Genomic DNA, 26,890 nt, shown 5'->3' with positions numbered 1-26,890 from the left:
TTAATCGATAAAAGAATAAATCAACATTTACTATTTCATTTTCAGAACAGCAATTCAATTAAAATGCAACCAAAGATTCACAATTAAAAATGTACATCTTCGTTTAATGCATATCGTGTATATGATCCAGTTCTGGTCTTGCTATTCCATATTCGATCATCGCGACGCAAGTAAAAGGATATTCGACGACCTGAAGATTGACAGAATTTATCGATTATCTCAATACTATTTGCATCTCCCCAATTCCAAGTATCCAAAACAAAGAGAGTTAAATTTTGATTATTTCAATCAAATCTTCATTAGTTATCGGCAGCCTTTCCATGAGACGAATCGTAAGGTTTTTACAATTAGGGAACTTTACCATAAGACTTTTAATCAGCTTCAACGATCCGACAGGCGAATTTTGATTCTGGATGGTGGATAGAATTCGAAATTCAGATAAATTCATAAGATAGCACATGATCTCACCTTGAGGTTCGATAAAAACTGTGAGACATTAACTCTCCATTAATCCAACATCATCCGTGTAGATGTGATTGTCAGATGAAAAATAGGTAAATGGTAAATCGTCTTTACTCTGCACTTAATTAATTAGAAGAATGATTCAAAATAGTAACAGAATTAATTATCCTTTCCAATGATCGAAATGCGTTTGACTTACCATGTAAATGTCGAATTTTTTTCAGTCGCGGTTTCACCAAAATGTTCCATTATTTACAAACTGACCAATGATAGAAATATAAATTTAATTCTATTTCTAATGAAAAAAAGCACAAAAGTTCTCTTACCTGTTGACAGATTCAAAAGCTGTTTAAGATTCGAAAAAAATCAAATATACATGATAAACAATCGTAAGGTAATTTACCCAATTCCATTGTAACAAATGTAACTATTTCTAGAAAACAAATGAAATATTGAAGTCTTCAATTTGAAGAGAACAATTTTAATCACCAATTAAGTTTCTGTTTAATTGTAATTGGTTTAACTTGTTTTCGTTTCTTAGGTTTATTTCATCCAGTTAATCAACAATATGCAGAAATTGGATGAAACTGCGGTCAGATTATCTCGAATAATTATAAGATAATATTAATATTAGATAATATTATAATTATAATTAATTATAATTATAATTATATAATAATCTTATTCAACATATCGATAAGAGATTGAATAAGACTTTTTCCTTTTTCCAGATACAAAATTGAATCAATAGATGAACAATAAAGCACAATTATCTAAATTCACTTGACGATTTATAATTACCGACCAATCGAAAGGAATCCAGAATCATGAAGTTTAGCCAAGTCGAGAAGATTCATGTACTGAAGATTAATAATATTCTAATTTCAGTAAAGAATTATTCATATACAGTCAACAGATAATGAGATCTTAAATAAGTTTCTATTGTCAAGACAACTGAGCTGTGTTTTTAATTGTTTGCTTTGTTAATTAATCATTAAGAAATGATCGAATTTTCTTAATTATAGAATCAAATTTCAGAAAAATTCTCTTTTGAGAGAGTTTATCTCAGTTATTATACTGTACTTTAAGAGAATTAATGTTTGAAAAGAAAGAAAACAGACTAATCCGTTGGGGAATTGAGATAACTTTCAGATTGATTTAATGTTTTGCCGTGTAATATAAGTCAATCTATTTTGCCCTGAAGACTGGCTGCTTGTTAGAAAAGAGAGAAAGTTTGCATTGTAGATTAGTATTGAAAGTTAATTGAAACTTTTACTGCATTGGTCCTTTCTTTTACTAAATTAATTCGTGTAGAGTCAATTCCACAACTTAAAAGTAAATCTTAACTTTTGGATAACTTTTGAAAGGTTGTTTAGCTTGAGAAAGGACAAGTTTTACCAATTTTATCAAATTTTGATATAAATAACTAATAAAAGAGGTGAAAAGTTTGGTGATTGTCTGATTTGGTTTGGTTTGATTAGGTTAGGTTAGGTTGGTTAGGTGTGAGATGTAACTAATTAATTTGATTTTAATATTCGGAGGGCCTCGGACTCTCAACCTAGTATTCAATATGAATGAATGGCCCGGAGGGCCCAGAATTCCTAACCTATTCAGCAGCAATACCTATGAACCTTAGAAAATTTAAATTTTCTCTATTCAAATTTAGCTAAAGACAAAAGGATTTACTTCAATGTTTACTTAAAAGATTGTGGAATTGACTCCGAACCATTAATTCAATTTGAAAGGAGATTATCCTAATCACCTCCTAAAGGATTAGTTTTTGACTTTCTTTGGAAACATTAATTCTTTCTTAAAGGTATATTCATTCTGATTTGACTGTATCAAAGATTGCAAAAGTTTTACTGTTAAATAAATGATTTGAAACATTTATTGATTCGAGTTACTAGTAAACAAACACTTGACAAATAGAAACTGAATTGTATTGACGATCTAATGTTATTAGCAACAGCAGGAGAGAGCGAAAGAGATGACTGGATCGCGATTTGAAAAGTTTAAAAAGCTAATATCAAGATCGAAAACGATACAAGATTATTATTGAGACTCAAGATAATTTTCACTGTAACTTTATTTTGAAATCTAACGAATAATAAAAAGCACTTGACTTTTCATTTGATATGTTGAGTACAAAAGTTTAAGTGATTACAAATTCGAGCTTAATGAATAAGAATTTCAATAAACGAACTTTTGTAAGAATTCATTATCGATCTTTAAAGGACTCGAAACATCTTCGTTCAATGCGTATCGTGTATATGTGTGTGAGCGAGCCCTGATTTGATCACTTGTTTGATCATCGCCACGCAAGATGAAATTTATTCTTCGATCTGTTGATTTGCAGAATTCGTTTAGTTTCTCATTAGTATTTGCATCTCCCCAATTCTTTATATCCAAGACCAATAGAGTTAAATTGGGCACATTTTTGATTATCTCGATCAAATCCTCATTATTTATAGAAAGTTCTTGTGAGATATGAACGAAAAGTTTTTACAATTAGGGAACTTGACCATAATTCTTTTAATTAGATTCAAAAATCTGACGGGTGAGCTGACATACTGGATGATAAGTAGAATGAAAATTAGAATAACGGAAATGAATAAAGATAAAAAACTTACTGCGTCTGTCTTTAGAACTACATCTTGAACATTCAGATGAGTATGCGAATCAGGAAAATCTTCATCTTCATCCCTAACTAGCTGAATATTCAACTCGATACTTCGTAAATCAGGAAATAAAGGCAAGAACTGGAAGATCAAGAACTCTGATCTCTCTTGAATGGAATCTCTTCAGTTTCATTTTGGTAAAGGCCAAAGACGAGGTTCAACTGATGGCGAAAAATCGTAAATCAGGAAATAAAGGCAAGAACCGGAAAACCAGCGAACTTGAGGATATATCGTCAAATCTGATCTCTTTCAGCTTCAGTTTTGTTTTTGTAAAGGCCAAAGACGAGGTTCAACTGTAGGCGAGAAGAAAAAATGATTAGAATAGATGATCAACTTGTTTGATATAATTACTTTGTGGTTTTCAGAAGCAGAACTTCAAGATTTGGCGTTTTCTTCAAGCAGCGACACAGCAGTTTTATGTCGAGCATGGATCGATAATAATTCATCTTCTTTATCTTTAACTTTATCTTCGTCTTCATTCATATTCATCTAAACATTCAACTTCGTACTCTCTGATATAACCGTCAAAGTATTTCAAATTTTGTCCAAATTTATATTTGAAGAAATAAATGTCTCAAAAATTGTTCCAATATAGTCATATACTCTAGGCTTCCACAGTGTTTAACAATCTTATCGACATTAACTTGAAGGCACCAATTTACAAGAGAAGGGATAAAGATTACAACAACCACACAAGTTTCACACATGAGTCCAACCAGTTCTGCTGATGACAAAATATTGACCACCATTTTACCAGTACATTTGTCACCATGAACAGGACTCAAGGATAAAAACTGGAAAAGTTTAAATTGGAAATAGATTGATGAGTCATTTTGTTTCTTATCCTTATAATAGTCTCACCTTGAGGTTCGGTAATAACTGAGAGACATCAACTCTCCATTAAATCAACATCATCCGTGTAGATGATTGTCAGACGAAAAGGACATATGATGAATAATTTTCTCTCGACTTAATTAGAAGAATGGTGCAAAGAAAACAGAATTAATCTAACCTTTCCAATGAGCGATATGAACTTGACTTACCATGTAAATGTCGAATTTTTTCAACTCGTTTCACCAAAATGTTCCAATGCTTGCAAACTGACCAAGTAAAACGATGAAAACAGCAATTTAATCCCATTTCTAAATAGAAAAAGCAGCAAAATTTTCTTACCTGTTGACTTGTCCAAAAGTTGTTTAAGATCAGGAACAAGCAATATACACGGTAGACAATCAAGTAACCAACAATCCATTGTCACAAAGGTAATTCAGTTTGTGAAATGAACGTAGTATTACGGAAGAGAACTAAGTTAATAGCAAACTGAGAGAGAGAAGAAGAGACTTTTGATTGAATTTATGAAAAGTTTGTGAAATGATAATATCAAGATCGAGAACAATACTTTTTATTATGAAAATTTTCACTCTTCGTTTCATGTAAAAATCCGATCGATCGATCGGTTAAAGAGAAAAACTTTTTCATTCACAACGCAAAACCTGAGCGAACGAATTTGCTGTCGGCCTCGAGATGATTCGCAACATCTTCGTTTAGTGCATATTGTGTATATGTTCGAGTTCCAAGTGTGTGATTCCATTTTCTATCATCGCGAAACAAGTAAAAGGATATTCGACGACCTGTTGATTTACAGTATTTATCAATTGTATCAATAGTATTCGCATCTCCACAATTCTTTATATCCAAGACAAAAAGAGTTAAATTGGGTAAAACTTTGATTATCTCGATCAAACCCTCATTAGTTATCGACAGCCTTTCCATGAGACGAATGAAAAGGTTTTTACAATTAGGGAACTTGACCATAATACTTTTAATTAGATTCATTGGGTCGACTTCTGGGCATTGATACTGAAACTGATAAAAAGAATTAAATAAAATTCATAAGATACTACAGAATACTTACTATTCCAATGTGTAGAGCGCAGTCTTGGATATTCGGGTGAGCATTGGAAACTTCGAAAATATCATCTTTATCTTCCACTGTTCGAATATCAAGAGAAACACTCCGTAAATCGGGAAAAAGAGATAAGAACTGGAAGGCGAATGATTCAGTCGACACGATTTCAAATTCGATCTGTTTCAGTTTCATGTTTTTCGGAAAAGACCAAAGACGAGCTTCAACTAATTAAAAGGAAAAGTCATTATTATACCAATCTATTATCTACGACAAATAATTCATTACATGGTGGCTCTTTCATATGCAGAACTTCCAGATTTGGCATTTGATGCAAGTAATAACATATTAGATGCATTTCTTTGAATATGAAATTATAATCTCTATCTTCCTCATATTCGCTACCTTCAATCGAACCTTCAAAGTATTTCAAATTTCGGCCGAATTTGTATTTTAAGAAATAACTACGAAGAAAAGGTCGATACAATGTAACCAGGTACTCGAGGCTCCCACAGTGTTTAACAATCTCATCGACATCAACGTGGCAGCGAGAGCCAAGATGCTCTGGACTTGAAAAGACATGGCGCTTCACAAATGAGTCCAATCAACGGTTTCGAAGTTGACAAAACATTGACCAACATTTTGCAGGTACACATTTTATCGAGATTATAACATTTGGAGAAAAACTTGAGATTGGGGAACATTTTCGAGACATTTACTCTCTCCATCAATTCGACATCGTTCGTATAAAGATGATTGGGAGATGCTGAAAGGTCAGAATCGATATCTTGCTGTGCTGTACACGTTTAAGAGAATTGAGAAGACGGCAGAGTTAATATAATCTTTTGTAATTCACAATTAAATTACCTTATTATTAACTTACCATGTAAATGTCGAATTTTGTTCAGTCTTCGTTTCGCCAAATGTTCCATTGTTTACAAACTGAAAATATGAATTTAATCTAAACCTAAATAAGAAGCACAAAATTGTCTTACCTGTTGACAGATCAAAAAGCGATTTAAGATCAGGAATACAATCAAATATATACGATAAACAATCGTAAGGTAAATCAGTCAATTCCATTTTCACAAATTTAATATTTCTATGAAATAAATGAAAGTATTAACACAAATTCAATATTTAACAGAAACTTAAAATTCCTAAACTGATAAGTTAAACTGGAGTTTTATAAAAGAAAAGCAAAATACCCCTTGGCTAATTCGCCCCCAACACGCCGACCAATTTCTTATATTTAACTTTCCAGAGTTAATCCTTCTCGATTAATCGATAAAAGAATAAATCAACATTTACTATTCCATTTTCAGAACAACAATTTAATTAAAAGGCAGCATAAGATTCACAATTAAAAATTGTCTTCTCATAAAAACAACTTTATTTTGGCAATAAAATTTAGCGAATAGAAAACATTTACAGTATCTTTTGATGTGCATAAAAAAGTCGAAGTGATTAATAACTTGAGCTTAATTAATACGAATTTCAATAAACGTGGCATTTTGTAAGAATTCATAATCGATCTTTAAAGGACTCAACATCTTCGTTCAATATGTATCGTGTATATGAGTGCGCCCATTGTTTGGCCATCGCCACGCAGGATAAAATTGATTCTTCGACCTGATGATTTACAGAATTTATCGATTGTCTCAATGATATTTGCATCCTTCCATCCAAGGCAAATAACGCGACTTCATAACACTTTCAATCAGCTTCTGATAAGGCTCAGAGGTAAGACTCAAGATATGTCCGTCAGCTCGATATTTTCAATTTTCAGCTGATTTTTTTCTCGGCTTAAGGTTCGGTTTGATTGTCTCAGGCCCTCCGGGCCTTTGGTCATAGTGACCCTATTAGCGAAGACCTAACCTAACCTAATTTAAACAAACACAATTAACTGAACAATTAAGTCCATTTTCATATGTAGCTGTAACTTAAGCCGAAAAAATCAGCTCAAAGTTAAAATATCGAGCTGACGGACATATCTAGTCTTATAAGTCTACCAATTTCTTATATTTAACTCCATAGTTAATCCTTGTCGATTAATCGATAAAAGAATAAATCAACATTTACTATTTCATTTTCAGAACAGCAATTCAATTAAAATGCAACCAAAGATTCACAATTAAAAATGGTCGCAACATCTTCGTTTAATGCATATCGTGTATATGATCCAGTTCTGGTCTTGCTATTCCATATTCGATCATCGCGACGCAAGTAAAAGGATATTCGACGACCTGAAGATTGACAGAATTTATCGATTATCTCAATACTATTTGCATCTCCCCAATTCCAAGTATCCAAAACAAAGAGAGTTAAATTTTGATTATTTCAATCAAATCTTCATTAGTTATCGGCAGCTTCCATGAGACGAATCGTAAGGTTTTACAATTAGGAACTTTACCATGACTTTTAATCAGCTTCAACGATCCGACAGGCGATTTTGATTCTGGATGGTGGATAGAATTCAAAATTCAGATAAATTCATAAGATAACATGATCTCCTTGAGGTTCGATAAAACTGTGAGACATTAACTCTCCATTAATCCAACATCATCCGTGTAGATGTGATTGTCAGATGAAAATAGGTAAATGGTAAATCGTCTTTACTCTGCACTTAATTAATTAGAAGAATGATTCAAAATAGTAACAGAATTAATTATCCTTTCCAATGATCGAAATGCGTTTGACTTACCATGTAAATGTCGAATTTTTTTCAGTCGCGGTTTCACAAAATGTTCCATTATTTACAAACTGACCAATGATAGAAATATAAATTTAATTATTTCTAGATGAAAAAGCACAAAAGTTCTCTTACCTGTTGACAGATTCAAAAGCTGTTTAGATTCGAAAAATCAAATATACATGATAAACAATCGTAATTAATTTTTTCCATTGTAACAAATGTAACTATTTCTAGAAAACAAATGAAAATATTGAAGTCTTCAATTTGAAGAGAAATTTAATCACAATTAAGTTCTGTTTAATTGTAATTGGTTTAACTTGTTTTCGTTTCTTAGGTTTATTTCATCCAGTTAATCAACAATATGCAGAAATTGGATGAAACTGCGGTCAGATTATCTCGAATAATTATAAGATAATATTAATATTAGATAATATTATAATTATAATTAATATAATTATAATTATATAATAATCTTATTCAACATATCGATAAGAGATTGAATAAGACTTTTCCTTTCAGATACAAAATTGAATCAATAGATGAACAATAAAGCCATTATCTAAACTCTGACGATTTATAATTACCGACCAATCAGGAACCAGAAATAACCAGCTTCGAAGCTCAGTTTGCAGCTAAAGTCATTCGGAGATATTTTTTGATTCTCATGTACTGATGATTAAATAATATTCTAATTTCCAGTAAATCAGAATGAATTCATATACAGTCAACTGCCAGATAATGAGACTCTCTTAAAATAACGTTTCTATTGTAACCAAGACAACCGAGCTGTGTTTTTAATTGTTTGCTTTTGTTAATTAATCATTTTTAAGAAATTTGATCGAAATTTTCTTAATTAATAGAAATCAAATTTTCTGTGTAAATAGTGATTTTAAGCTATTTTCAGAGAGAGTCTCATTATCTGGCAGTCTCATTATCTGGCAGGTGACTGTACTTTTAAGAAAGAATTAATGTTTGAAAAGAAAGAAAAACAGACTAATCCGTTGGGGGGTAATTAAGATAATCTCCTTTCAGATTGATTTAATGTTTTGCCGTGTTAAGCATAAGTCAATCTATTTTGCCCTGAAGACTGGCTGCTTGTTAGAAAAGCAAGAGAAAGTTTGCATTGTAGATTAGTATTGAAAGTTAATTGAAACTTTTACTGCATTGGTCCTTTCTTTTACTAAATTAATTCGGTGTAGAGTCAATTCCACAATCCCCTTAAAAGTAAATCTTAATCCTTTTGGGATAATCCTTTTGAAAGGTTGTTTAGCTTGAGAAAGGACAAGTTTTTACCAATTTTTATCAAATTTTTTGATATAAATAACTAATAAAAAGAGGTGAAAAGTTTGGTGATTGTCTGATTTGGTTTGGTTTGATTAGGTTAGGTTAGGTTTGGTTAGGTGTGAGATGTAAATCTAATTAATTTGATTTTAATTTCAGGGCCTGGACCTCAACCTAGTATTCAATATAATGAATCATCTGGAGGCCCAGAATTTCTAACCTATTCAGCAGCAATACCTATGAACCTTAGAAAATTAAATTTTCTATTCAAATTTAGCTAAAGACAAAAGGATTTACTTCAATGTTTACTTAAAAGATTGTGGAATTGACTCCGAACCATTAATTCAATTTGAAAGGAGATTATCCTAATCACCTCCTAAAGGATTAGTTTTTTGACTTTCTTTGGAAACATTAATTCTTTCTTAAAGGTATATTCATTCTGATTTGACTGTATCAAAGATTGCAAAAGTTTTTACTGTTAAATAAATGATTTTAAACATTTATTGATTCAAGTAACAAGTAAACAAACACTTGACAATTAGAAACCTAATCGTATCGTCTTGACGATCTAAAGTTAATAGCAACAGCAGCAGAGAGATGAAGAGATGACTGGATCGCGCTTTGAAAGGTTTAAAAAGCTAATACCAAGATTGAAAACGATATTAGTTTATTATTGGGACTCAAGATGATTTTCACTGTAACTTTATTTTGAAATCTTCTAACGAATAATAAAAAGCACTTGACTTTTCATTTGATATGCTGAGTACAAAAGTTGAAATGATTACAAATTTGAGCTTGATGAATAAGAATTTCAATAAACAAACTTTTGTAAGAATTCATTATCGATCTTTAAAGGACTCGCAACATCTTCGTTCAATGCGTATCGTGTATATGTGTGTGAGCAAGCCCTGGTTTGATCACTTGTTTGACCATCGACACGTAAAATAAAATTGATTCTTCGACCAGTTGATTGACAGAATTCATTGAGTTTCTCATTAGTATTTGCATCTCCCCAATTCTTTATATCCAAGACTAATAGAGTTAAATTGGGCACAATTTTGATTATCTCGATCAAATCCTCATTAGTTATAGAAAGTTCTTGTGAGATATGAACGAAAAAGTTTTTACAATTAGGGAACTTGACCATAATTCTTTTAATTAAATTCAAAAATCTGCCGGGTGAGCTGAACACATACTGGATGATAAGTAGAATTAAAATTAGAATAACGGAAATAAATAAAGATGAAAACTTACTTTGTCTGTCTTTAGAACTACATCTTGAACATTCAGGTGAGTATGCGAATCAGGAAAATCCTTCATCTTCATCCCTAACTAGCTGAATATTCAACTCGATACTCCGTAAATCAGGAAATAAAGGCAAGAACTGGAAGACTGGCGAACTCGATCTCTCTTGGAATGGAATCTCTTTCAGTTTCATTTTTGGTAAAGGCCAAAGACGAGGTTCAACTGATGGCGAAAAATCGTAAATCAGGAAATAAAGGCAAGAACCGGAAAACCAGCGAACTTGAGGATATATCGTCAAATCTGATCTCTTTCAGCTTCAGTTTCGTTTTTGGTAAAGGCCAAAGACGAGGTTCAACTGTAGGCGAGAAGAAAACGATTAGAATAGATGATCAATAACTTGTTTGATATAATTACTTTGTGGTTTTCCAAGAAGCAGAACTTCAAGATTTGGCGTTTTCTTCAAGCAGCGACACAGCAGTTTTATGTCGAGCATGGATCGATAATAATCTTCATCTTCTTTATCTTTAACTTTATCTTCGTCTTCACATTCATATTCATCTAAACATTCAACTTCGTACTCTCTGATATAACCGTCAAAGTATTTCAAATTTTGTCCAAATTTATATTTGAAGAAATAAATGTCTCGAAAAAATTGTTCCAATATAGTCATATACTCTAGGCTTCCACAGTGTTTAACAATCTCATCGACATTAACTTGAAGGCACCAATTTACAAGAGAAGGGATATTAAGATTACAACAACCACATGTAGTTTCACACATGAGTCCAACCAGCGGGTTCGCTGCTGATGACAAAATATTGACCACCATTTTACCAGTACATTTGTCACCATGAACAGGACTCAAGGATAAAAACTGGAAAAGTTTAAATTGGAAATAGATTGATGAGTCATTTTGTTTCTTATCCTTAAGTAATAGTCTCACCTTGAGGTTCGGTAATAACTGAGAGACATCAACTCTCTCCATTAAATCAACATCATCCGTGTAGATGTGATTGTCAGACGAAAAAGGGACATACGATGAATAATTTTCTCTCTCGACTTAATTAGAAGAATGGTGCAAAGAAAAACAGAATTAATCTAACCTTTCCAATGAGCGATATGAACTTGACTTACCATGTAATTGTCGAATTTTTTTCAATCTCTGTTTCACCAAAATGTTCCAATGCTTGCAAACTGACCAATCAAGTAAAACGATGAAAACAGCAATTTAATCCCATTTCTAAATAGAAAAAGCAGCAAAATTTTCTTACCTGTTGACTTGTCCAAAAGTTGTTTAAGATCAGGAATACAAGCAAATATACACGATAGACAATCGTAAGGTAAATCAGTCAATTCCATTGTCACAAAGGTAATTAGTTTGTGAAAATGAACGAAATTCAGAATGTTTACAAACTGATCAATTATAAAATATGAGTTTTAGCTCATTTTATGAAGTATTCGTATGAAGTTCATATTACGAATCAATCGAAAAAATTCCAGCAAATTACGAAACATTTAAGTTCAGTTTTTTAGCTAAAATCATTTGCTTATATTTTTTTGATTCTCTTGAACAAAAGGATAGTTTAATTAATCACTTTTATCAAAAACTAAAAAGTTTTACTATTTGAACTAATGATTTGAGCCATTTACTGATACAATTAATTACATAATCATTTGAAAACTTAGAAACTAAAAAATCAAATTGTGTTGACAAACTTAAAGTTAATAGCAACCGAGAGAGAGGAAGAGACTTTTGATTGAATTTATGAAAAGTTTGAAATGATAATATCAAGATCGAGAACAATAATACTTTTTATTATGAAAATTTTCACTTTTCGTTTCATGTAATAAGAAACTCCGATCGATCGATCGGTTAAAGAGAAATTCAACTTTTTTCATTCACAACGCAAAAACTCCGAGCGAACGAATTTGCTGTCGGCCTCGAGATGATTCGCAACATCTTCGTTTAGTGCATATTGTGTATATGTTCGAGTTCCAAGTGTGTGATTCCATTTTCTATCATCGCGAAACAAGTAAAAGGATATTCGACGACCTGTTGATTTACAGTATTTATCAATTATATCAATAGTATTCGCATCTCCACAATTCTTTATATCCAAGACAAAAAGAGTTAAATTGGGTAAAACTTTGATTGTCTCGATCAAACCCTCATTAGTTATCGACAGCCTTTCCATGAGACGAATGAAAAGGTTTTTACAATTAGGGAACTTGACCATAATACTTTTAATTAGATTCATTGGGTCGACTTCTGGGCATTGATACTGAAACTGATAAAAAGAATTTAGAATTAAATAAAATTCATAAGATACTACAGAATACTTACTATTCCAATGTGTAAAGCACAATCTTGGATATTCGGGTGAGCATTGGAAACTTCGAAAACATCATCTTTATCTTCCACTGTTCGAATATCAAGAGAAACACTCCGTAAATCGGGAAAAAGAGATAAGAACTGGAAGGCGAATGATTCAGTCGACACGATTTCAAATTCGATCTGTTTCAGTTTCATGTTTTTCGGAAAAGACCAAAGACGAGCTTCAACTAATTAAAAGGAAAAGTCATTATTATACCAATCTATTATCTACGACAAATAATTCATTACATGGTGGCTCTTTCATATGCAGAACTTCCAGATTTGGCATTTGATGCAAGTAATAACATATTAGATGCATTTCTTTGAATATGAAATTATAATCTCTATCTTCCTCATATTCGCTACCTTCAATCGAACCTTCAAAGTATTTCAAATTTCGGCCGAATTTGTATTTTAAGAAATAACTACGAAGAAAAGGTCGATACAATGTAACCAGGTACTGAGGTCTCTACAGTGTTTAACAATCTCATCGACATCAACGTGGCAGCGAGAGCCAAGATGCTCTGGACTTGAGAAAAGACATGGCGCTTCACAAATGAGTCCAATCAACGGTTTCGAAGTTGACAAAACATTGACCAACATTTTGCAGGTACACATTTTATCGAGATTATAACATTTGGAGAAAAACTTGAGATTGGGGAACATTTTCGAGACATTTACTCTCTCCATCAATTCGACATCGTTCGTATAAAGATGATTGGGAGATGCTGAAAGGTCAGAATCGATATCTTGCTGTGCTGTGGCCACGTTTAAGGAGAATTGAGAAGACGGCAGAGTTAATATAATCTTTTTGTAATTCACAATTAAATTACCTTATTATTAACTTACCATGTAAATGTCGAATTTTGTTCAGTCTTCGTTTCGCCAAAATGTTCCATTGTTTACAAACTGATAAAAATATGAATTTAATCTAAACTCTAAATAAGAAGCACAAAAATTGTCTTACCTGTTGACATATCCAAAAGCGATTTAAGGTCAGGAATACGATCAAATATATACGATAAACAATCGTAAGGTAAATCAGTCAATTCCATTTTCACAAATTTAATATTTCTATGAAATAAATGAAAGTATTAACACAAATTCAATATTTAACAGAAACTTAAAATTCCTAAACTGATAAGTTAAACTGGAGTTTTATAAAAGAAAAGAATACCCTTGGCTAATTCGCCCCCAACACGCCGACCAATTTCTTATATTTAACTTTCCAGAGTTAATCTTCTCGATTAATCGATAAAAGAATAAATCAACATTTACTATTCCATTTTCAGAACAACAATTTAATTAAAAGGCAGCATAAGATTCACAATTAAAAATTGTCTTCTCATAAAAACAACTTTATTTTGGCAATAAAATTTAGCGAATAGAAAACATTTACAGTATCTTTTGATGTGCATAAAAAAGTCGAAGTGATTAATAACTTGAGCTTAATTAATACGAATTTCAATAAACGTGGCACATTTGTAAGAATTCATAATCGATCTTTAAAGGACTCGCAACATCTTCGTTCAATATGTATCGTGTATATGAGTGAGCGCCCATTGTTTGGCCATCGCCACGCAGGATAAAATTGATTCTTCGACCTGATGATTTACAGAATTTATCGATTGTCTCAATGATATTTGCATCTTCCCAATTCTTCACATCCAAGGCAAATAACGCGACTTGACCATAACACTTTCAATCAGCTTCTGATAAGGCTCAGAGGTAAGACTCAAGATATGTCCGTCAGCTCGATATTTTCAATTTTCAGCTGATTTTTTTCTCGGCTTAAGGTTCGGTTTGATTGTCTCAGGCCCTCCGGGCCTTTCTTTGGTCATAGTGACCCTTATTAGCGAAGACCTAACCTAACCTAATTTAAACAAACACAATTAACTGAACAATTAAGTCCATTTTCATATGTAGCTGTAACTTTAAGCCGAAAAAAAATCAGCTCAAAGTTTAAATATCGAGCTGACGGACATATCTTGAGTCTTACCGGCTCAGAAAACGCGTGTCTTTAAAACCAAGAGCGCGATCATAGACTAGATTGAAATCATAATCATGCATATAACTTTCAAAGTATTTCAAATTTCGGCCGAATCTAAATCTGAAGAAATAACTACGAATAAAAGGTCGATACAATAAATCCAAAGGCTCCCACAGTGTTTAACGACCTCATCGACACCAACATGAAACCAAGTGTCAGATGTATCTGGATTTTCCAAAGAACATGGATCTAAGCCAATAACGAGTCCAATCAACTTTTCGAAGTTGACAAAACATTGACCATCTAAACGTACACGTGGTCCAGGCCGTATCACCTTTAGTTGGAAACTTGAAGTTCAGTGTGGAAATCGATTAGAAAAAGATTTTTTTTATTTTTGTTGAATATATTAAACTTGATAAAATTGGAAAACATTTGAGAGACAGTTACTCTCTTCACCAATCCACTAACGTTCGTGTGTAGATGATTGGGAGATGCTGCAAGGTCAGAATCGATATCGTGCTCAACTTTGGTGGCAATTGGAATTGAAAATATGGTAGCATTAATTTAATGGATAAAGACAATTGAAAAGACGCATAGTTAATATTTTTGTAAATCACAATGAACTTACCTTATTATGAACTTACCATGTAAATGTCAAATTACAGTCTTTTTAACCAAAAAGAAACAGTTTGCAACGAGCAAGAAACGGGGGTGGGGAAGATTTTACGACTCTTGTCTTCCAACTCAAAGGTCCTAACCTTTGAAAATAGAGGGAACACTTTGCAAACGACGAGAAACAGTTTGCATTTTAGGTGAAACAGTTGAGTAAAAATTATACAAAAGTTATCAATGACTACAAATCAGATGCAAAAATTAATTTTTGATCATCATTTTAGTGATTAATAAACTTAATCGATAATACGAAACTGGAGCTTTAGGTAAATCGGTCAAAAACCGAGAGAGCAAAATATTGACTATTGACCGTTTCTTGCTCGTTGCAAACTGTTTCTTTTTGGTTGGGATGACTGTAATAAAAGATCAGGAATACAATCAAATATACACGATAAACAATCGTAAAGTAAATCATCCAATTCCATTGTCACAAATGTAATTAGTTCGTGAAAATGAATGAAATTCAGAATGAGAATATTCAACAAGTTACAATTTCTATACTAATTAAGTGCAATTGGAGTTTTTCAAAAGAAAAGCCAAATGCTGAAGCTTACAACCGGACACCCCAAGTACTTATGTTTAATTGTCCATGGTTATTCTTTTCGACTAATTGATAAGAGACTCGATAAGACTTTTTACTTTTTCTGGAAGAGAAATTTAATCAAAAGATATACACAATGAGCAATTATTTAAATTTACTTGACGATTTATAATTAGCGATTAATGGATCGGATTGCATAAAATACAACGAAACTTTGAAGCTCAGTTTTTCAGCTAAAATTATTAGCTGATATTTTTTGATTCTCTTGAACTAATAATTAAACGATTTTATTTATAAAACATTTACTGTTTGAATTAATGACTTGGATCATTTATTGACTCAAGTAAATAGTAAACAAACAATTGACAATCAAAAAATTATCATATTGTCTTGATAGTCTAAAAGTTAATAGCAACAAGATAAAGAGATGGCTGGATTAAGCTAACATCAAGATCGAAAACTATTATAATAATATACACGATTATTATTGGAATGCTTGATTATTTTCACTTGCATGAGGAAACAAAATCCTGAAAAATCAGTTCTTCGAAGAAAAGTTGAATGTTTTTTTCACAACGAAAAAAGCTCCGAATGAATTTGTTGTCATTCTTCAAATGATTCGCAACATCTTCGTTCAATGCATATCGTGTATATGATCCAGTTCTGGTCGTGCTATTCCATATTCGATCATCGCGAAGCAAGTAAAAGGATATTCGACGACCTGACGATTGACAGAATTTATCGATTGTCTCGATAGTATTTGCATCTCCCCAATTGCTTATCACCAAAACAAAGAGAGTTAAATTGGGCAACATTTTGATTATCTCGATCAAATCCTCATTAGTTATTAAAATCTTTTTCATGAGATGAATGCACAGGTTTGTACAATTAGGGAACTTGACCATAACACTTTTAATCAGCTTCGACGGTCTGACAGGTGAGCTTTGATACTAGATGATGGATAGAATTCGAACTTGAGATAAATTCATAAGATAGCACATAAAACTTACTGTTCCTCCAATATGTAGAGCGCAATCTTGGATATGTTGATGAGCATCGGAAACTTTGAAAACATCATCTTTATCTTCCACTGATCGAATATCAAGAGAAACACTCCGTAAATCGGGAAAACGAGATAAGAACTCGAAGGCCAATGTTTTTGTCGATATGATGTCAAAATCGATCTGTTTTAGGTTCATGTTTTTAGGTAAAGGCCAAAGACGAGGTTCAACTAAGTAAAGAAAAAGTCATTAGTATACCAAAAGATTTCAGATGACAAATCATTATAATTACTCGGTGGGTCTTTCAGATGCAGAACTTCAAGATTTGGCATTTGCTGAAAGTAGGAACAAAGTATAGAGACTCCTTCAAACAAAAAATCAAAATCTGTATCCTCTTCAGCATCTTCGTAACCTACGACATAACCTTCAAAATATTTCAAATTTCTGCCGAATTTATATTTTACGAAATAACTTTCAAGAAAATGTTCATCATGGGAATCCAGGTACTCGAGGCTACCACAATGTTTAACAATATCATCGATATCGAAGCAGCACAAACTGGTTAGAGAATTTGAACTAAGACATGGCTCTTTACAAATGAGCCCAATTAATGGTTTCGAAGTTGACAAAACATTGACCATCATCTTGCAGGTACATTGGGTATAAAGCATATCACTTTTAGTGAAAAACTTGAAGTTCGAAGAGAAATGGATTAGAGAAAGACTTTTTGCTTGTTAAGTGAACTCACCTTGAGATTTGGAAACATTTTCGAGACATTTACTCTCTCCATCAATCCAACATCATTCGTGTAAATATGATTGGGAGATGCTGCAAGGTCAGAATAGATATCGAGCTCAACTTTGGCCATTGCTAAGGAGAAATGCAAAAATGGCAGCGTTAATTCAATCTTTTTGTAAATCACAATAAGATTATCTTACTATCAACTCACCATGTAAATGTTGAATTTTATTCAGTCTTCGTTTCGCCAAAATGTTCCATTGTTTACAAACTGATCAGTGATCAAAATATGAATTTAATCAAAACTCTAAATAAGAAGCAGAAAAATTGTCTTACCTTTTGACATATCCAAAAGCGATTTAAGGTCAGGAATACAATCAATTATATACGATAAACAATCGTAAGGTAAATCGCGCAATTCCATTGTCACAAAGGTAATTAGTTTGTGAAAATGAATGAAATCCAGAATGAGAATATTCAACAAGTTACAATTTCTATACTAATTAAGTTCAATTGGAGTTTTCCAGAAGGAAAGCAAAATGATTGAGCCCCAAAACTGATTTGCTATCAACAGACCCCCAAAGTACTTGTATTTAATTGTCCATGGTTAATCTTATTTGACAACCGATAAGAGATTAAATAAGACTTTTTCCTTTTGTTAGAAGAAAAATTGAATCAATAAATGAACAACAATGCACACATAACAATTAGAAACTGAAGTATCAAATTGTCTTGACAATCAAAAAGGTGGTAGCATGAGAGAGAGAGAGAGATGACTGGATTGAACTAATATCAAAGTAGAAAACTATTATATACTAGATTATTATCGAGATGAATGATAACTTTAACTTGTAGTTACAATTGATAAGAAAAACCGAATGTTGGACAACCAATTGTTTGAAGAAAAATTGGTTTTTTTTTCACAACGAAAAAAGCTCCGAACGAAATTGTTGTCGGTCTTCAAATGATCCGCAACATCTTCGTTCAATGCATATCGTGTATATGATCCAGTTCTGGTCGTGCGATTCCGTATTCGATCATCGCGAAGCAAGTAAAAGGATATTCGACGACCTGGCGATTGATAGAATTTAACGCTTGTCTCAATAGTATTTGTGTCTCCCCAATTGCTTATCACCAAAACAAAGAGAGTTAAATTGGGCAACATTTTGATTATCTCGATCAAATCCTCATTAGTTATTAAAATCTTTTTCATGAGATGAATGCACAGGTTTGTACAGTTAGGGAACTTGACCATAACACTTTTAATCAGCTTCAACGACAGGCGAGTATTTATACTGGATGATAAATACAATCCTATGTAGAATTCAGAATTAGAATAAAAATGATAAGATACCAAAGAAAATCAATCGCAATCTTGGATATTCAGGTGAGTATTAGAAAATTTGAAAGAATCATCTTCACCTCTCACTGATCGAATATCCAGAGAAACACTCCGTAAATCTAGAAAACGATATATCGAAGGCCAATGTTTCGTCGCTATGATGATCTGTTTAGGTTCCTGTTTTCCGGTAAAGACGAGGTTCAACTAAGTAAATAAAAAAGTCATTAATATGAAAATTCATTTACAAATATTATTAATAATTCATCATTACTCGGCGGTTCTTTCATATGATGAACTCCAAGATTTGGCATTTGTTTCAAGTAGTAACACAGTAGATAGATTTCTATGAACATGAAATCATAATCTTTATCTTCCTCATATTCGCAACCTTCAATCGAACCTTCGAAGTATTTCAAATTTTGGCCGAATATGTATTTTAAGAAATAACTACGGCGAAAAGGTCGCAAATGAGTCCAATCAACAGTTTTGAAGTTGACAAAACATTGACCATCATTTTGCAGGTACACATTTTTTCGAGAGTATAACATTTGGAGAAAATCTTGAGATTGAGGAAAATTTGAGTGACATTTACCCTCTCCATCAATTCGACATCTTTCGTATAAAGATGATTGGGAGATGCTAAAAGGTCAAAATCGATATCGCGTTGTGGTCACGGTTAAGGAGAATTGAAAAGATGGCAGAGTTAATTCAATCTTTTTGTAAAAGTCGAATTTTGTTCAGTCTTTATTTCGCCGAAATGTTCCATTGATTACAAACTGGTCAATGATGACAATAAATGTATGAATTAATCGCATTTCTAAATAAAAAACCACAAAAATCATCTTACCTGTTGACAGATCCAAAAGTATTAGTTTAAGATCAGGAATACAATCAAATATACACGATGAACAATCGTAAAGTAAATCAGTCAATTCTATTGTATCAAATGTAATTATTTGTAGAAAAGTTTCTAGTTTTCTAGTTAAATCTTCTGTACTGAGTAGTTCAACTGGAGTTTTAAAAAAAAGCAAAATACCCCTTGGCTAATTCGCCCCCAACACGCCGACCAATTTCTTATATTTAACTTTCCAGAGTTAATCCTTGTCGATTAATCGATAAAAGAATAAATCATCATTTACTATTCCATTTTTAGAACAGCAATTCAATTAAAATGCAACCAAAGATTCACAATTAAAAATTGTCTTCTCATAAAAACAACTTTATTTTGGCAATAAAATCCAACGAATAGAAAACATTTACAGTATCTTTTGATGAGCATAAAAAAGTCGAAGTGATTAATAACTTGAGCTTAATTAATACGAATTTCAATAAACGTGGCACATTTGTAAGAATTCATAATCGATCTTTAAAGGACTCGAAACATCTTCGTTCAATATGTATCGTGTATATGAGCGAGCGCCCTTTGTTCCGTGATGTGCAGTGCCACGCAAGATAAAATTTATTCTTCGACCGACTGATTTACAGAATTTATCGAGTGTCTCAATGATATTCGCATCTTCCCAATTCTCTACATCCAAGACAAATAGAGTTAGATTTGGCAGAACTTTGATTATCTCGATAAGATCTCCATTAGTTATCGTGATAACCCCTTGTAGGAGAAGAATGCATAGGTTTGTACAATTAGGTAACTTTGCCATGACAGTTTTAACTAAATTCAATGATTCGACGTGTGAGCTCTGAGGCTGAATGACAAATAGAATTAAAATTAGAATTACGAAAATAAATGCAGATAAAAAACTTACTTCGTGTATGTTTAGAAAAAAATTTTGGACATTCAGATGAATATGCGAATCAGGAGAACCTTTATCCTTGACTTCACGAATATGCAAACGGATAGTTCGTAAATCAGGAAAAAAAGGCAAGAACTGGGAGACTGACGAACTCGATCTTATGTCTCGGAGTTGAATCTCTTTCAGTTTCATCTTTGGTAAAGGCCAAAGACGAGGTTCAACTGAAGGCGAAAAGAAAACGATTAGAATAGATGATCAATCACTTTTCTAATATAATTACTTAGTGGTTTATCCAAACTCAGAACTTCAAGATTTGGCATTTGCTTAAAGTAGCGACATAGTAAACTTATTTCTTCAAATCTGGAATCATAATCTATATCTTCTTCTTCTTCTTCATCTGACTCAAGATCAAAGTATCCTTCGAAATGCCCATCAAAGTATTTTAATTTTTGCCCGAATTTATATTTAAAGAAATAACTGTCACGAAATGGTTCATGCAATGAATACAAATATTCGAGGCTTCCACAGTGTTTAACAATCTCATCGAGACTGACGTGGCAGCCAGAGCCGAAATCACATGGAACTTCAGAATGGAGTCCAATTAACGGGTTCGATGTTGATGACAAAACATTGAGCAACATTTTACAGGTACATTTTCCAGTCAGATAAGAGCTTTTGGAGAAATACTGAAAAATTTCAGATTGCAAGTAAATTGATGAGTCATTTTGTCTCTAATCCTTAAGTAATAGTCTCACCTTGAGGTTCGGTAATAACTGAGAGACATTAACTCTCTCCAAATATCCAATATCATCCGTGTAGATGTGATTGTCAGATGAAAAAGGGGCATATGATAAATCGGATTTACTCTCGACTTAATTAGAAGAATAATGCAAAAGAATAACAAAATTAATTGAACCTTTCCAATGAGGGATATGAAATTGACTTACCATGTAAATGTCGAATTTTTTTCAGTCGCCGTTTCACCAAAATGTTCCATTGTTTACAAACTGGCCAATCAAGAAAAATGATTAAAACATGAATTAAATCTCATTTCTAAATAGAAAAAGCAGCCAAAATTGTCTTACCTGTTGACAGATTCAAAAGCAATTTAAGATCAGGAATAAAATCAAATATACACGATAAACAATCGTAAGGTAAATCACCCAATTCCATCGTAACAAATTTAATTATTTCTAGAAAATAAATGAAAATATTGAAGAGAACGTTTAAATTTCTAAACTGAATTAAATTGAACTCTTATTAATCAACTGTTGGTTTAAAAAGAAAATTGAGTCAATTCGCTGTCACCAGATGGCGAAAGTTTCTCATTTTCTATCTGTTTGATAAACTTATTGTTGTTGATTGCCACCAATTAAGTTCTGTTTAATTTTAATTGATTTAACTTGTTTTCATTTCTTTGGTTAATCTTATCCAGCTAATCAACATTCTGCTGAAAATGGATTCATTCGTATAAAGATGATTGGGAGACGCTGCAAGATCAGGTTCGATATCTTGCTCAACTTTGTCCATGGATAAGGAGAATTGAAAAGATGCAGTTAATTTAATCTTTTTGTAATTCAAAATTAAATTACCTTATTATTAACTTACCATGTAAATATCGAATTTTGTTGATTCTTCGTTTCGCCAAAATGTTCCATTGCTTATTAACATATTAAAATATGAATTTAATCTAAACTCTAAATAAGAAGCAAAAAAATTGTCTTACCTGTTGACATATCCAAAAGCGATTTAAGGTCAGGAATACAATCAAATATATACGATAAACAATCGTAAGGTAAATCAGTTAATTCCATTGTCAAAAATTTAATTGTTTCTAGAATATGAATTCAGTATGAAGTTAACAACTATTTTCTCAAAGAAACATTTTAATTTTGTCGAAAAATTTAACGAATAATAAAAAACACTCGAATTTTCTTTTGATATGTTGAGAAAAAAAGTTGGAGTGATTAAAAATTCGAGCTTAATTAATACGAATTTAAATAAACGTACTTTTGTAAGAATTTGTTATCAGTCGTTCCAGGATTCGCACAATCTTCTCCCAATACATATCGTGTATATGATCCAGTTCTAACAGAGTAATTCCATGTGCGATCATCGCGAAGCAAGTAAAAGGATATTCGACGACCTGTTGATTTACAGAATTTATCGATTGTCTCAATAGTATTTGCATCTCCCCAACTCATTACATCCAAGACAAATAGAGTTAAATTCGGTGAATTTTTGATTATCTGAACCAAATCCTCATTAGTTATCGAAAATTGGTAAGTGAGACGAATGAACAGTCTTTTATGATTAGGAAACTTGATCAAAATACTTCTAATCAGCTTCAAGCATCTGATACTCGACCTTCCGAACTGAATTATAAATGAAATTAAAATTAGAATAAGGAAAATAAAGATAAAAAACTTACGACCTGGATGTCTAGAGCTACATCTTGGACATTCAGATGAGTATACGAATCACGAAAAGCTTCATTATCATGGTTAACATAACGAATACCCAAATCGATACTTCGTAAATCAGGGAGCAAAGGCAAGAACTGGAAGACTGGCGTTTCTGTGGTTATATCCTTAAATCGAATCTCTTCCAATTTCATTTTTGGTAAAGGCCAAAGACGAGGTTCAACTGAATGCGAAAAAAAGACGATTAGTATAGATGACCAATAACTTATTTGATATAATTACTTAGTGGTTCTCTCAAACTCAGAACTTCAAGATTTGACATTTGCTTCAAGTAGCAACATAGCAAATTTGTTTCCTCCAACAGCGTTTCATAATCTTTATTTTCCGGATCTTCGTTGTAACTTTCGATTGAACCTTCAAAATATTTCAAATTTTGTCCGAATTTATATTTTAAGAAATAGCTATGCAGAAAAGGTTGAAACAAGGTGTCCAGATACTCGAGGTTACCACAGTGTTTAACCATCTCATCGACATTGACGTGGCAGTAAAAGCCTAGCATCCTTCCTGCGACAAGACATTGAGCTTTACAAATGAGTCCAACCAACGGTTTCGAAGTGGACAAAACATTTACCATCATTTTACAGGTACATCTTGACCCTAGATAAGGTTTTTTAGTAAAAAACTGGAAAAGTTCGAATTGAAAATAAATTGATTATTCATTTCCTCTCTTATAGACAGGTATGATCTCACCTTAAGGTTCGGTAATAACTGAGAGACATTAACTCTTTCCAAATATCCAATATCATCCGTGTAGATGTGATTGTCAGATGAAAAAGGGACATATGATAAATCGGATTTACTCTCGACTTAATTAGAAGAATAATGCAAAAGAATAACAAAATTAATTCTACCTTTCCAATGAGCGATATGAAATTGACTTACCATGTAAATGTCGAATTTTTTTCAGTCGCTGTTTCACCAAAATGTTCCATTGTTTACAAACTGACCAATCAAGTAAAACGATGAAAACATGAATTAAATCTCATTTCTAAATAGAAAAAGCAGCAAAATTGTCTTACCTGTTGACAGATTCAAAAGCAGTTTGAGATTCGAAAAACAATCAAATATACACAATAAACACTCGTACGGTAAATCACCCAATTCCATTTTCACAAATGTAATTATTTCTAGAAAATGAATGAAAATTATAAAAGAAAGAACAAATTTTCATAAACTGGATTAAATTGAACTCTTATTAATCAATTGTTGATTTAAAAAGAAAAGAAAAGAAAATGATAACTGAGTCGATTCGCTGTCACCAGATGGCGAAATTTTCTCTTTCGGCGATAATTTAATCTGTTGAACAGATTCTGTTCATCTGTTTGATAAACTTATTGTTGTAACATTTTAATCACCACCAATTAAGTTTCTCTTTAATTGTAATTGATTTAACTTGTTTTCGCTTCTTTGGTGGATTTCATCCAGTTAAACAAAAGTCTGTGGAACATGGATAAAGAAACTGCGGTCAGATTAGTGGTAATCTATGAAACTTTTTCTGTTCTTTATGCTAAATCTTTTCAATTGTTTACCATTTTCTATTGTAATTATTTTCTCTTTTGATTCCTTTATATTTCTAATAGAATTGGATTCAAGCTCCGAGTAACAAATTCCATGCTGATTACAAAAGTCACCCTGGTATGTGATTAATTTGATTAGATTAGAGCGTCTCATTAAAATTATCTACTCTTATTTCTGTTTACAGGTAAAGGATATTTTCTGTTTCCAATCTACATTGGTGGTTATTCATCATTAACTCAATACATAAAATTTTCTAAAATTGAATTCACTTCAAGTGAATCTGATGCTGATATTTTTACCCGATTTATAATTTTCCGGACAATCTTGTCATCAATTGATGACTGTCAATTGTTTGCTTCTCTTGAATCGATCATCACTAACACCGATTATGGTTTGATTTTGAGTCGAGTGAAAACTTCATTGGCATCAATAAAGTTACTATTGAAAACGCAACCAAAGGATAAGCCAAAAACCACCTTACAAATTTGCCTTAACCCGAATCAAAGCATCTTAGAGATTTTGGAAACTCTTTTGATCCCGAATTTAACACTTGTCAATCATTTTGAGTTCCTTGTGCCATACAAAAATGCTGATGTTTATGCAGGATTGAAGTTAATTGTTGATGCAATCAAGAAGTCTAATTTAGTGAGTGTAACAGTCGCACTTCAAGATGAACCATCACCAGCCCCTGACTTTGCACCTCCGTCTACAACCAAAACAATTACATATCCACCCACCTTGGCAATTATCTTTGACGATGCTGATATTTTTTCATCCGTTGACCGATTGCTGGACATGTTGAGTAGCCTTCCAGTTGTCCATCGTAAGGTTGACATTTGGATTCAACAAAGCGTCAGAAAAAAAATTGCTGAAAAGTTTGAAGCAAAATTAACCAAATCAGAGAGATTACAAGTTGCATTACAAATTGATGCAATTAATCCGATTTTAACACCTTCTGATAATCCTGATGAGGAAAGCATTAAATTGTTGACCTTTCGAAAGATTGATGAACTGATTTCCATAATTAAACGATACCAAATGATCCGCAGTACGAGTCTGTGGACATCCAATATTTCAAGTGCATTTGAAATAACCAAAGAAATAACTAATTGTCACCTTTTCACCGTCAATACAATTAATGATTGTCCTTCACCGAGAACTCACACTTTCCTTAATCACACAAACATTGAATATAAACTTTTGGGAGAACCATCATTTCAAAGTCGTGTTCCAATGGCTTCGTTTTCACCTCATATTGATGATGTTAATTTGTGGAAAATGCCATTGAAAGGCAATAAGAATTTCGTTTCATTGGGAATCGAAGATCGATTCAACGTAATCGCTTCCATTTTATGGAGAAATGAAAGAATCACGCCACAGGCCATCGACTTGGTTCGAAAAGCTCAACTTAATCATTCCAGTTTTGAGACAATCAACAAATGCTTAATGTTACGTCAACTCGAACCGATTGGTATCATTTCTGTTCATTTTGATAAGATTGAAGCGATTCCCGATCAATCGTTAATTTTTGGTCTAATTGGGTCCATTTTACTGTATGGAAATAGTTGCCTAATTGTTATTGTTGAATTACCTGAGACAATTAAGCAATTTTTCGATGAATTTAATGCAATTTATCCTTCAAGCATCTTCGTCGCTTCACCGTCAACACCAAGACCGACAATTCCTTATGGATGGATTGATAAAGACTCAGAAATTATTGGACTCAGTTTTGGTTTACATCATTTAACTAATTTAACTAATTTCGATGACTGTACCTCTCTATTTGGTCGAGTCAGATCTCTTTTTGTTCCCGTTGCTGATCAATTAAGTTTGTCAACTTCAACTCCAAGTGGATATTGAAAAGATCAATTTAATTGCTTATCCATTTGGATAAAAAAATTAATCATATTCAAGATGCTGGACATTTAATGATTTATTATTATTTTAATTGTAGAAAGAAAAGAAATAAATTTTTTAGAACAAATTTTGTCGATTAATTTACTGAAATTCAACAATTAACTAATCATAGTGGTTTAAATATTCATCAATCACTCTTCTTACTTACACTTGAGTGTTTATGTAACTATGACTCCATCAGCTGATAAGGAACTGAACTTGTTTATGTTTTCACCCAAAGGAATTGTCACTTATTCATGACTAATTAATTGTTAACCTTTTAAAGGACATCAGACATTTTAAGCTGCTTTTAGCCT

At 32.3% G+C, this 26,890-nt stretch overlaps 6 protein-coding genes and 1 long non-coding RNA gene across 11 annotated transcripts; 1 reads left to right on the top strand and 6 right to left on the bottom strand.

Annotated features, from left to right (window-relative positions):
• Positions 1-2,530: 2,530 nt before the first annotated feature.
• LOC128387278 (uncharacterized) lies at positions 2,531-3,227 on the bottom strand. Its single transcript, XR_008324999.1, has 2 exons — positions 3,093-3,227; positions 2,531-3,032 (listed from the first exon to the last, which is right to left on the bottom strand). It is a non-coding gene; the product is annotated as an uncharacterized LOC128387278 (long non-coding RNA).
• Positions 3,228-9,710: 6,483 nt separating this feature from the next.
• LOC128387389 (uncharacterized) lies at positions 9,711-11,626 on the bottom strand. The gene is made up of 5 exons (XM_053346588.1): positions 11,539-11,626; positions 10,682-11,326; positions 10,549-10,622; positions 10,277-10,424; positions 9,711-10,217 (listed from the first exon to the last, which is right to left on the bottom strand). The coding sequence occupies exons 1-4, from the start codon at positions 11,624-11,626 to the stop codon at positions 10,326-10,328; spliced, it is 906 nt and encodes a 301-aa protein (XP_053202563.1). The 3' UTR covers positions 9,711-10,217; positions 10,277-10,325.
• Positions 11,627-11,983: 357 nt separating this feature from the next.
• On the bottom strand, positions 11,984-13,136 carry LOC128387235 (uncharacterized). The gene is made up of 3 exons (XM_053346426.1): positions 12,891-13,136; positions 12,612-12,829; positions 11,984-12,555 (listed from the first exon to the last, which is right to left on the bottom strand). Exons 1-3 carry the CDS (start codon positions 12,958-12,960, stop codon positions 12,163-12,165), a joined length of 681 nt encoding a protein of 226 aa, XP_053202401.1. The 5' UTR covers positions 12,961-13,136; the 3' UTR covers positions 11,984-12,162.
• A 2,866-nt stretch (positions 13,137-16,002) lies between these two features.
• Positions 16,003-19,154, bottom strand: LOC128387187 (uncharacterized). Its single transcript, XM_053346371.1, has 6 exons — positions 17,920-19,154; positions 17,795-17,854; positions 17,594-17,715; positions 17,138-17,534; positions 16,855-17,075; positions 16,003-16,794 (listed from the first exon to the last, which is right to left on the bottom strand). The coding sequence occupies exons 1-6, from the start codon at positions 18,005-18,007 to the stop codon at positions 16,351-16,353; spliced, it is 1,332 nt and encodes a 443-aa protein (XP_053202346.1). The 5' UTR covers positions 18,008-19,154; the 3' UTR covers positions 16,003-16,350.
• Positions 19,155-20,109: 955 nt separating this feature from the next.
• Positions 20,110-21,979, bottom strand: LOC128387197 (uncharacterized). The gene is made up of 6 exons (XM_053346381.1): positions 21,762-21,979; positions 21,624-21,683; positions 21,432-21,547; positions 20,957-21,362; positions 20,689-20,897; positions 20,110-20,628 (listed from the first exon to the last, which is right to left on the bottom strand). The coding sequence occupies exons 1-6, from the start codon at positions 21,847-21,849 to the stop codon at positions 20,251-20,253; spliced, it is 1,257 nt and encodes a 418-aa protein (XP_053202356.1). The 5' UTR covers positions 21,850-21,979; the 3' UTR covers positions 20,110-20,250.
• Positions 21,980-22,062: 83 nt separating this feature from the next.
• LOC128387160 (uncharacterized) lies at positions 22,063-24,375 on the bottom strand. 5 transcript variants are annotated; one of them, XR_008324991.1, is made up of 9 exons: positions 24,179-24,374; positions 24,042-24,101; positions 23,850-23,965; positions 23,382-23,781; positions 23,108-23,322; positions 22,687-23,051; positions 22,403-22,510; positions 22,285-22,336; positions 22,137-22,196 (listed from the first exon to the last, which is right to left on the bottom strand). XR_008324991.1 is itself a non-coding variant. In XM_053346338.1 (8 exons), exons 1-8 carry the CDS (start codon positions 24,264-24,266, stop codon positions 22,116-22,118), a joined length of 1,377 nt encoding a protein of 458 aa, XP_053202313.1. In that variant the 5' UTR covers positions 24,267-24,375; the 3' UTR covers positions 22,063-22,115. The 5 variants fall into 5 exon arrangements, 3 of the variants coding, with proteins under 3 accessions (XP_053202313.1, XP_053202320.1, XP_053202334.1); XM_053346338.1 differs by lacking the exon at positions 22,403-22,510 and having other exon boundaries at positions 22,063-22,196; positions 24,179-24,375; XM_053346345.1 differs by lacking the exon at positions 22,403-22,510 and having other exon boundaries at positions 22,063-22,196; positions 23,111-23,322.
• Positions 24,376-24,472: 97 nt separating this feature from the next.
• Positions 24,473-26,661, top strand: LOC128387424 (uncharacterized). The gene is made up of 3 exons (XM_053346621.1): positions 24,473-24,635; positions 24,740-24,794; positions 24,862-26,661. Exons 1-3 carry the CDS (start codon positions 24,606-24,608, stop codon positions 26,535-26,537), a joined length of 1,761 nt encoding a protein of 586 aa, XP_053202596.1. The 5' UTR covers positions 24,473-24,605; the 3' UTR covers positions 26,538-26,661.
• The last annotated feature ends 229 nt before the right edge of the window (positions 26,662-26,890 follow it).

Source organism: Panonychus citri, unplaced genomic scaffold (genome assembly GCF_014898815.1).
Source record: "Panonychus citri isolate SS breed McGregor unplaced genomic scaffold, ASM1489881v1 Contig00002, whole genome shotgun sequence".
NCBI lineage: Eukaryota > Metazoa > Arthropoda > Arachnida > Trombidiformes > Tetranychidae > Panonychus > Panonychus citri.
This window is presented reverse-complemented; position numbering and strand designations above follow the sequence as displayed.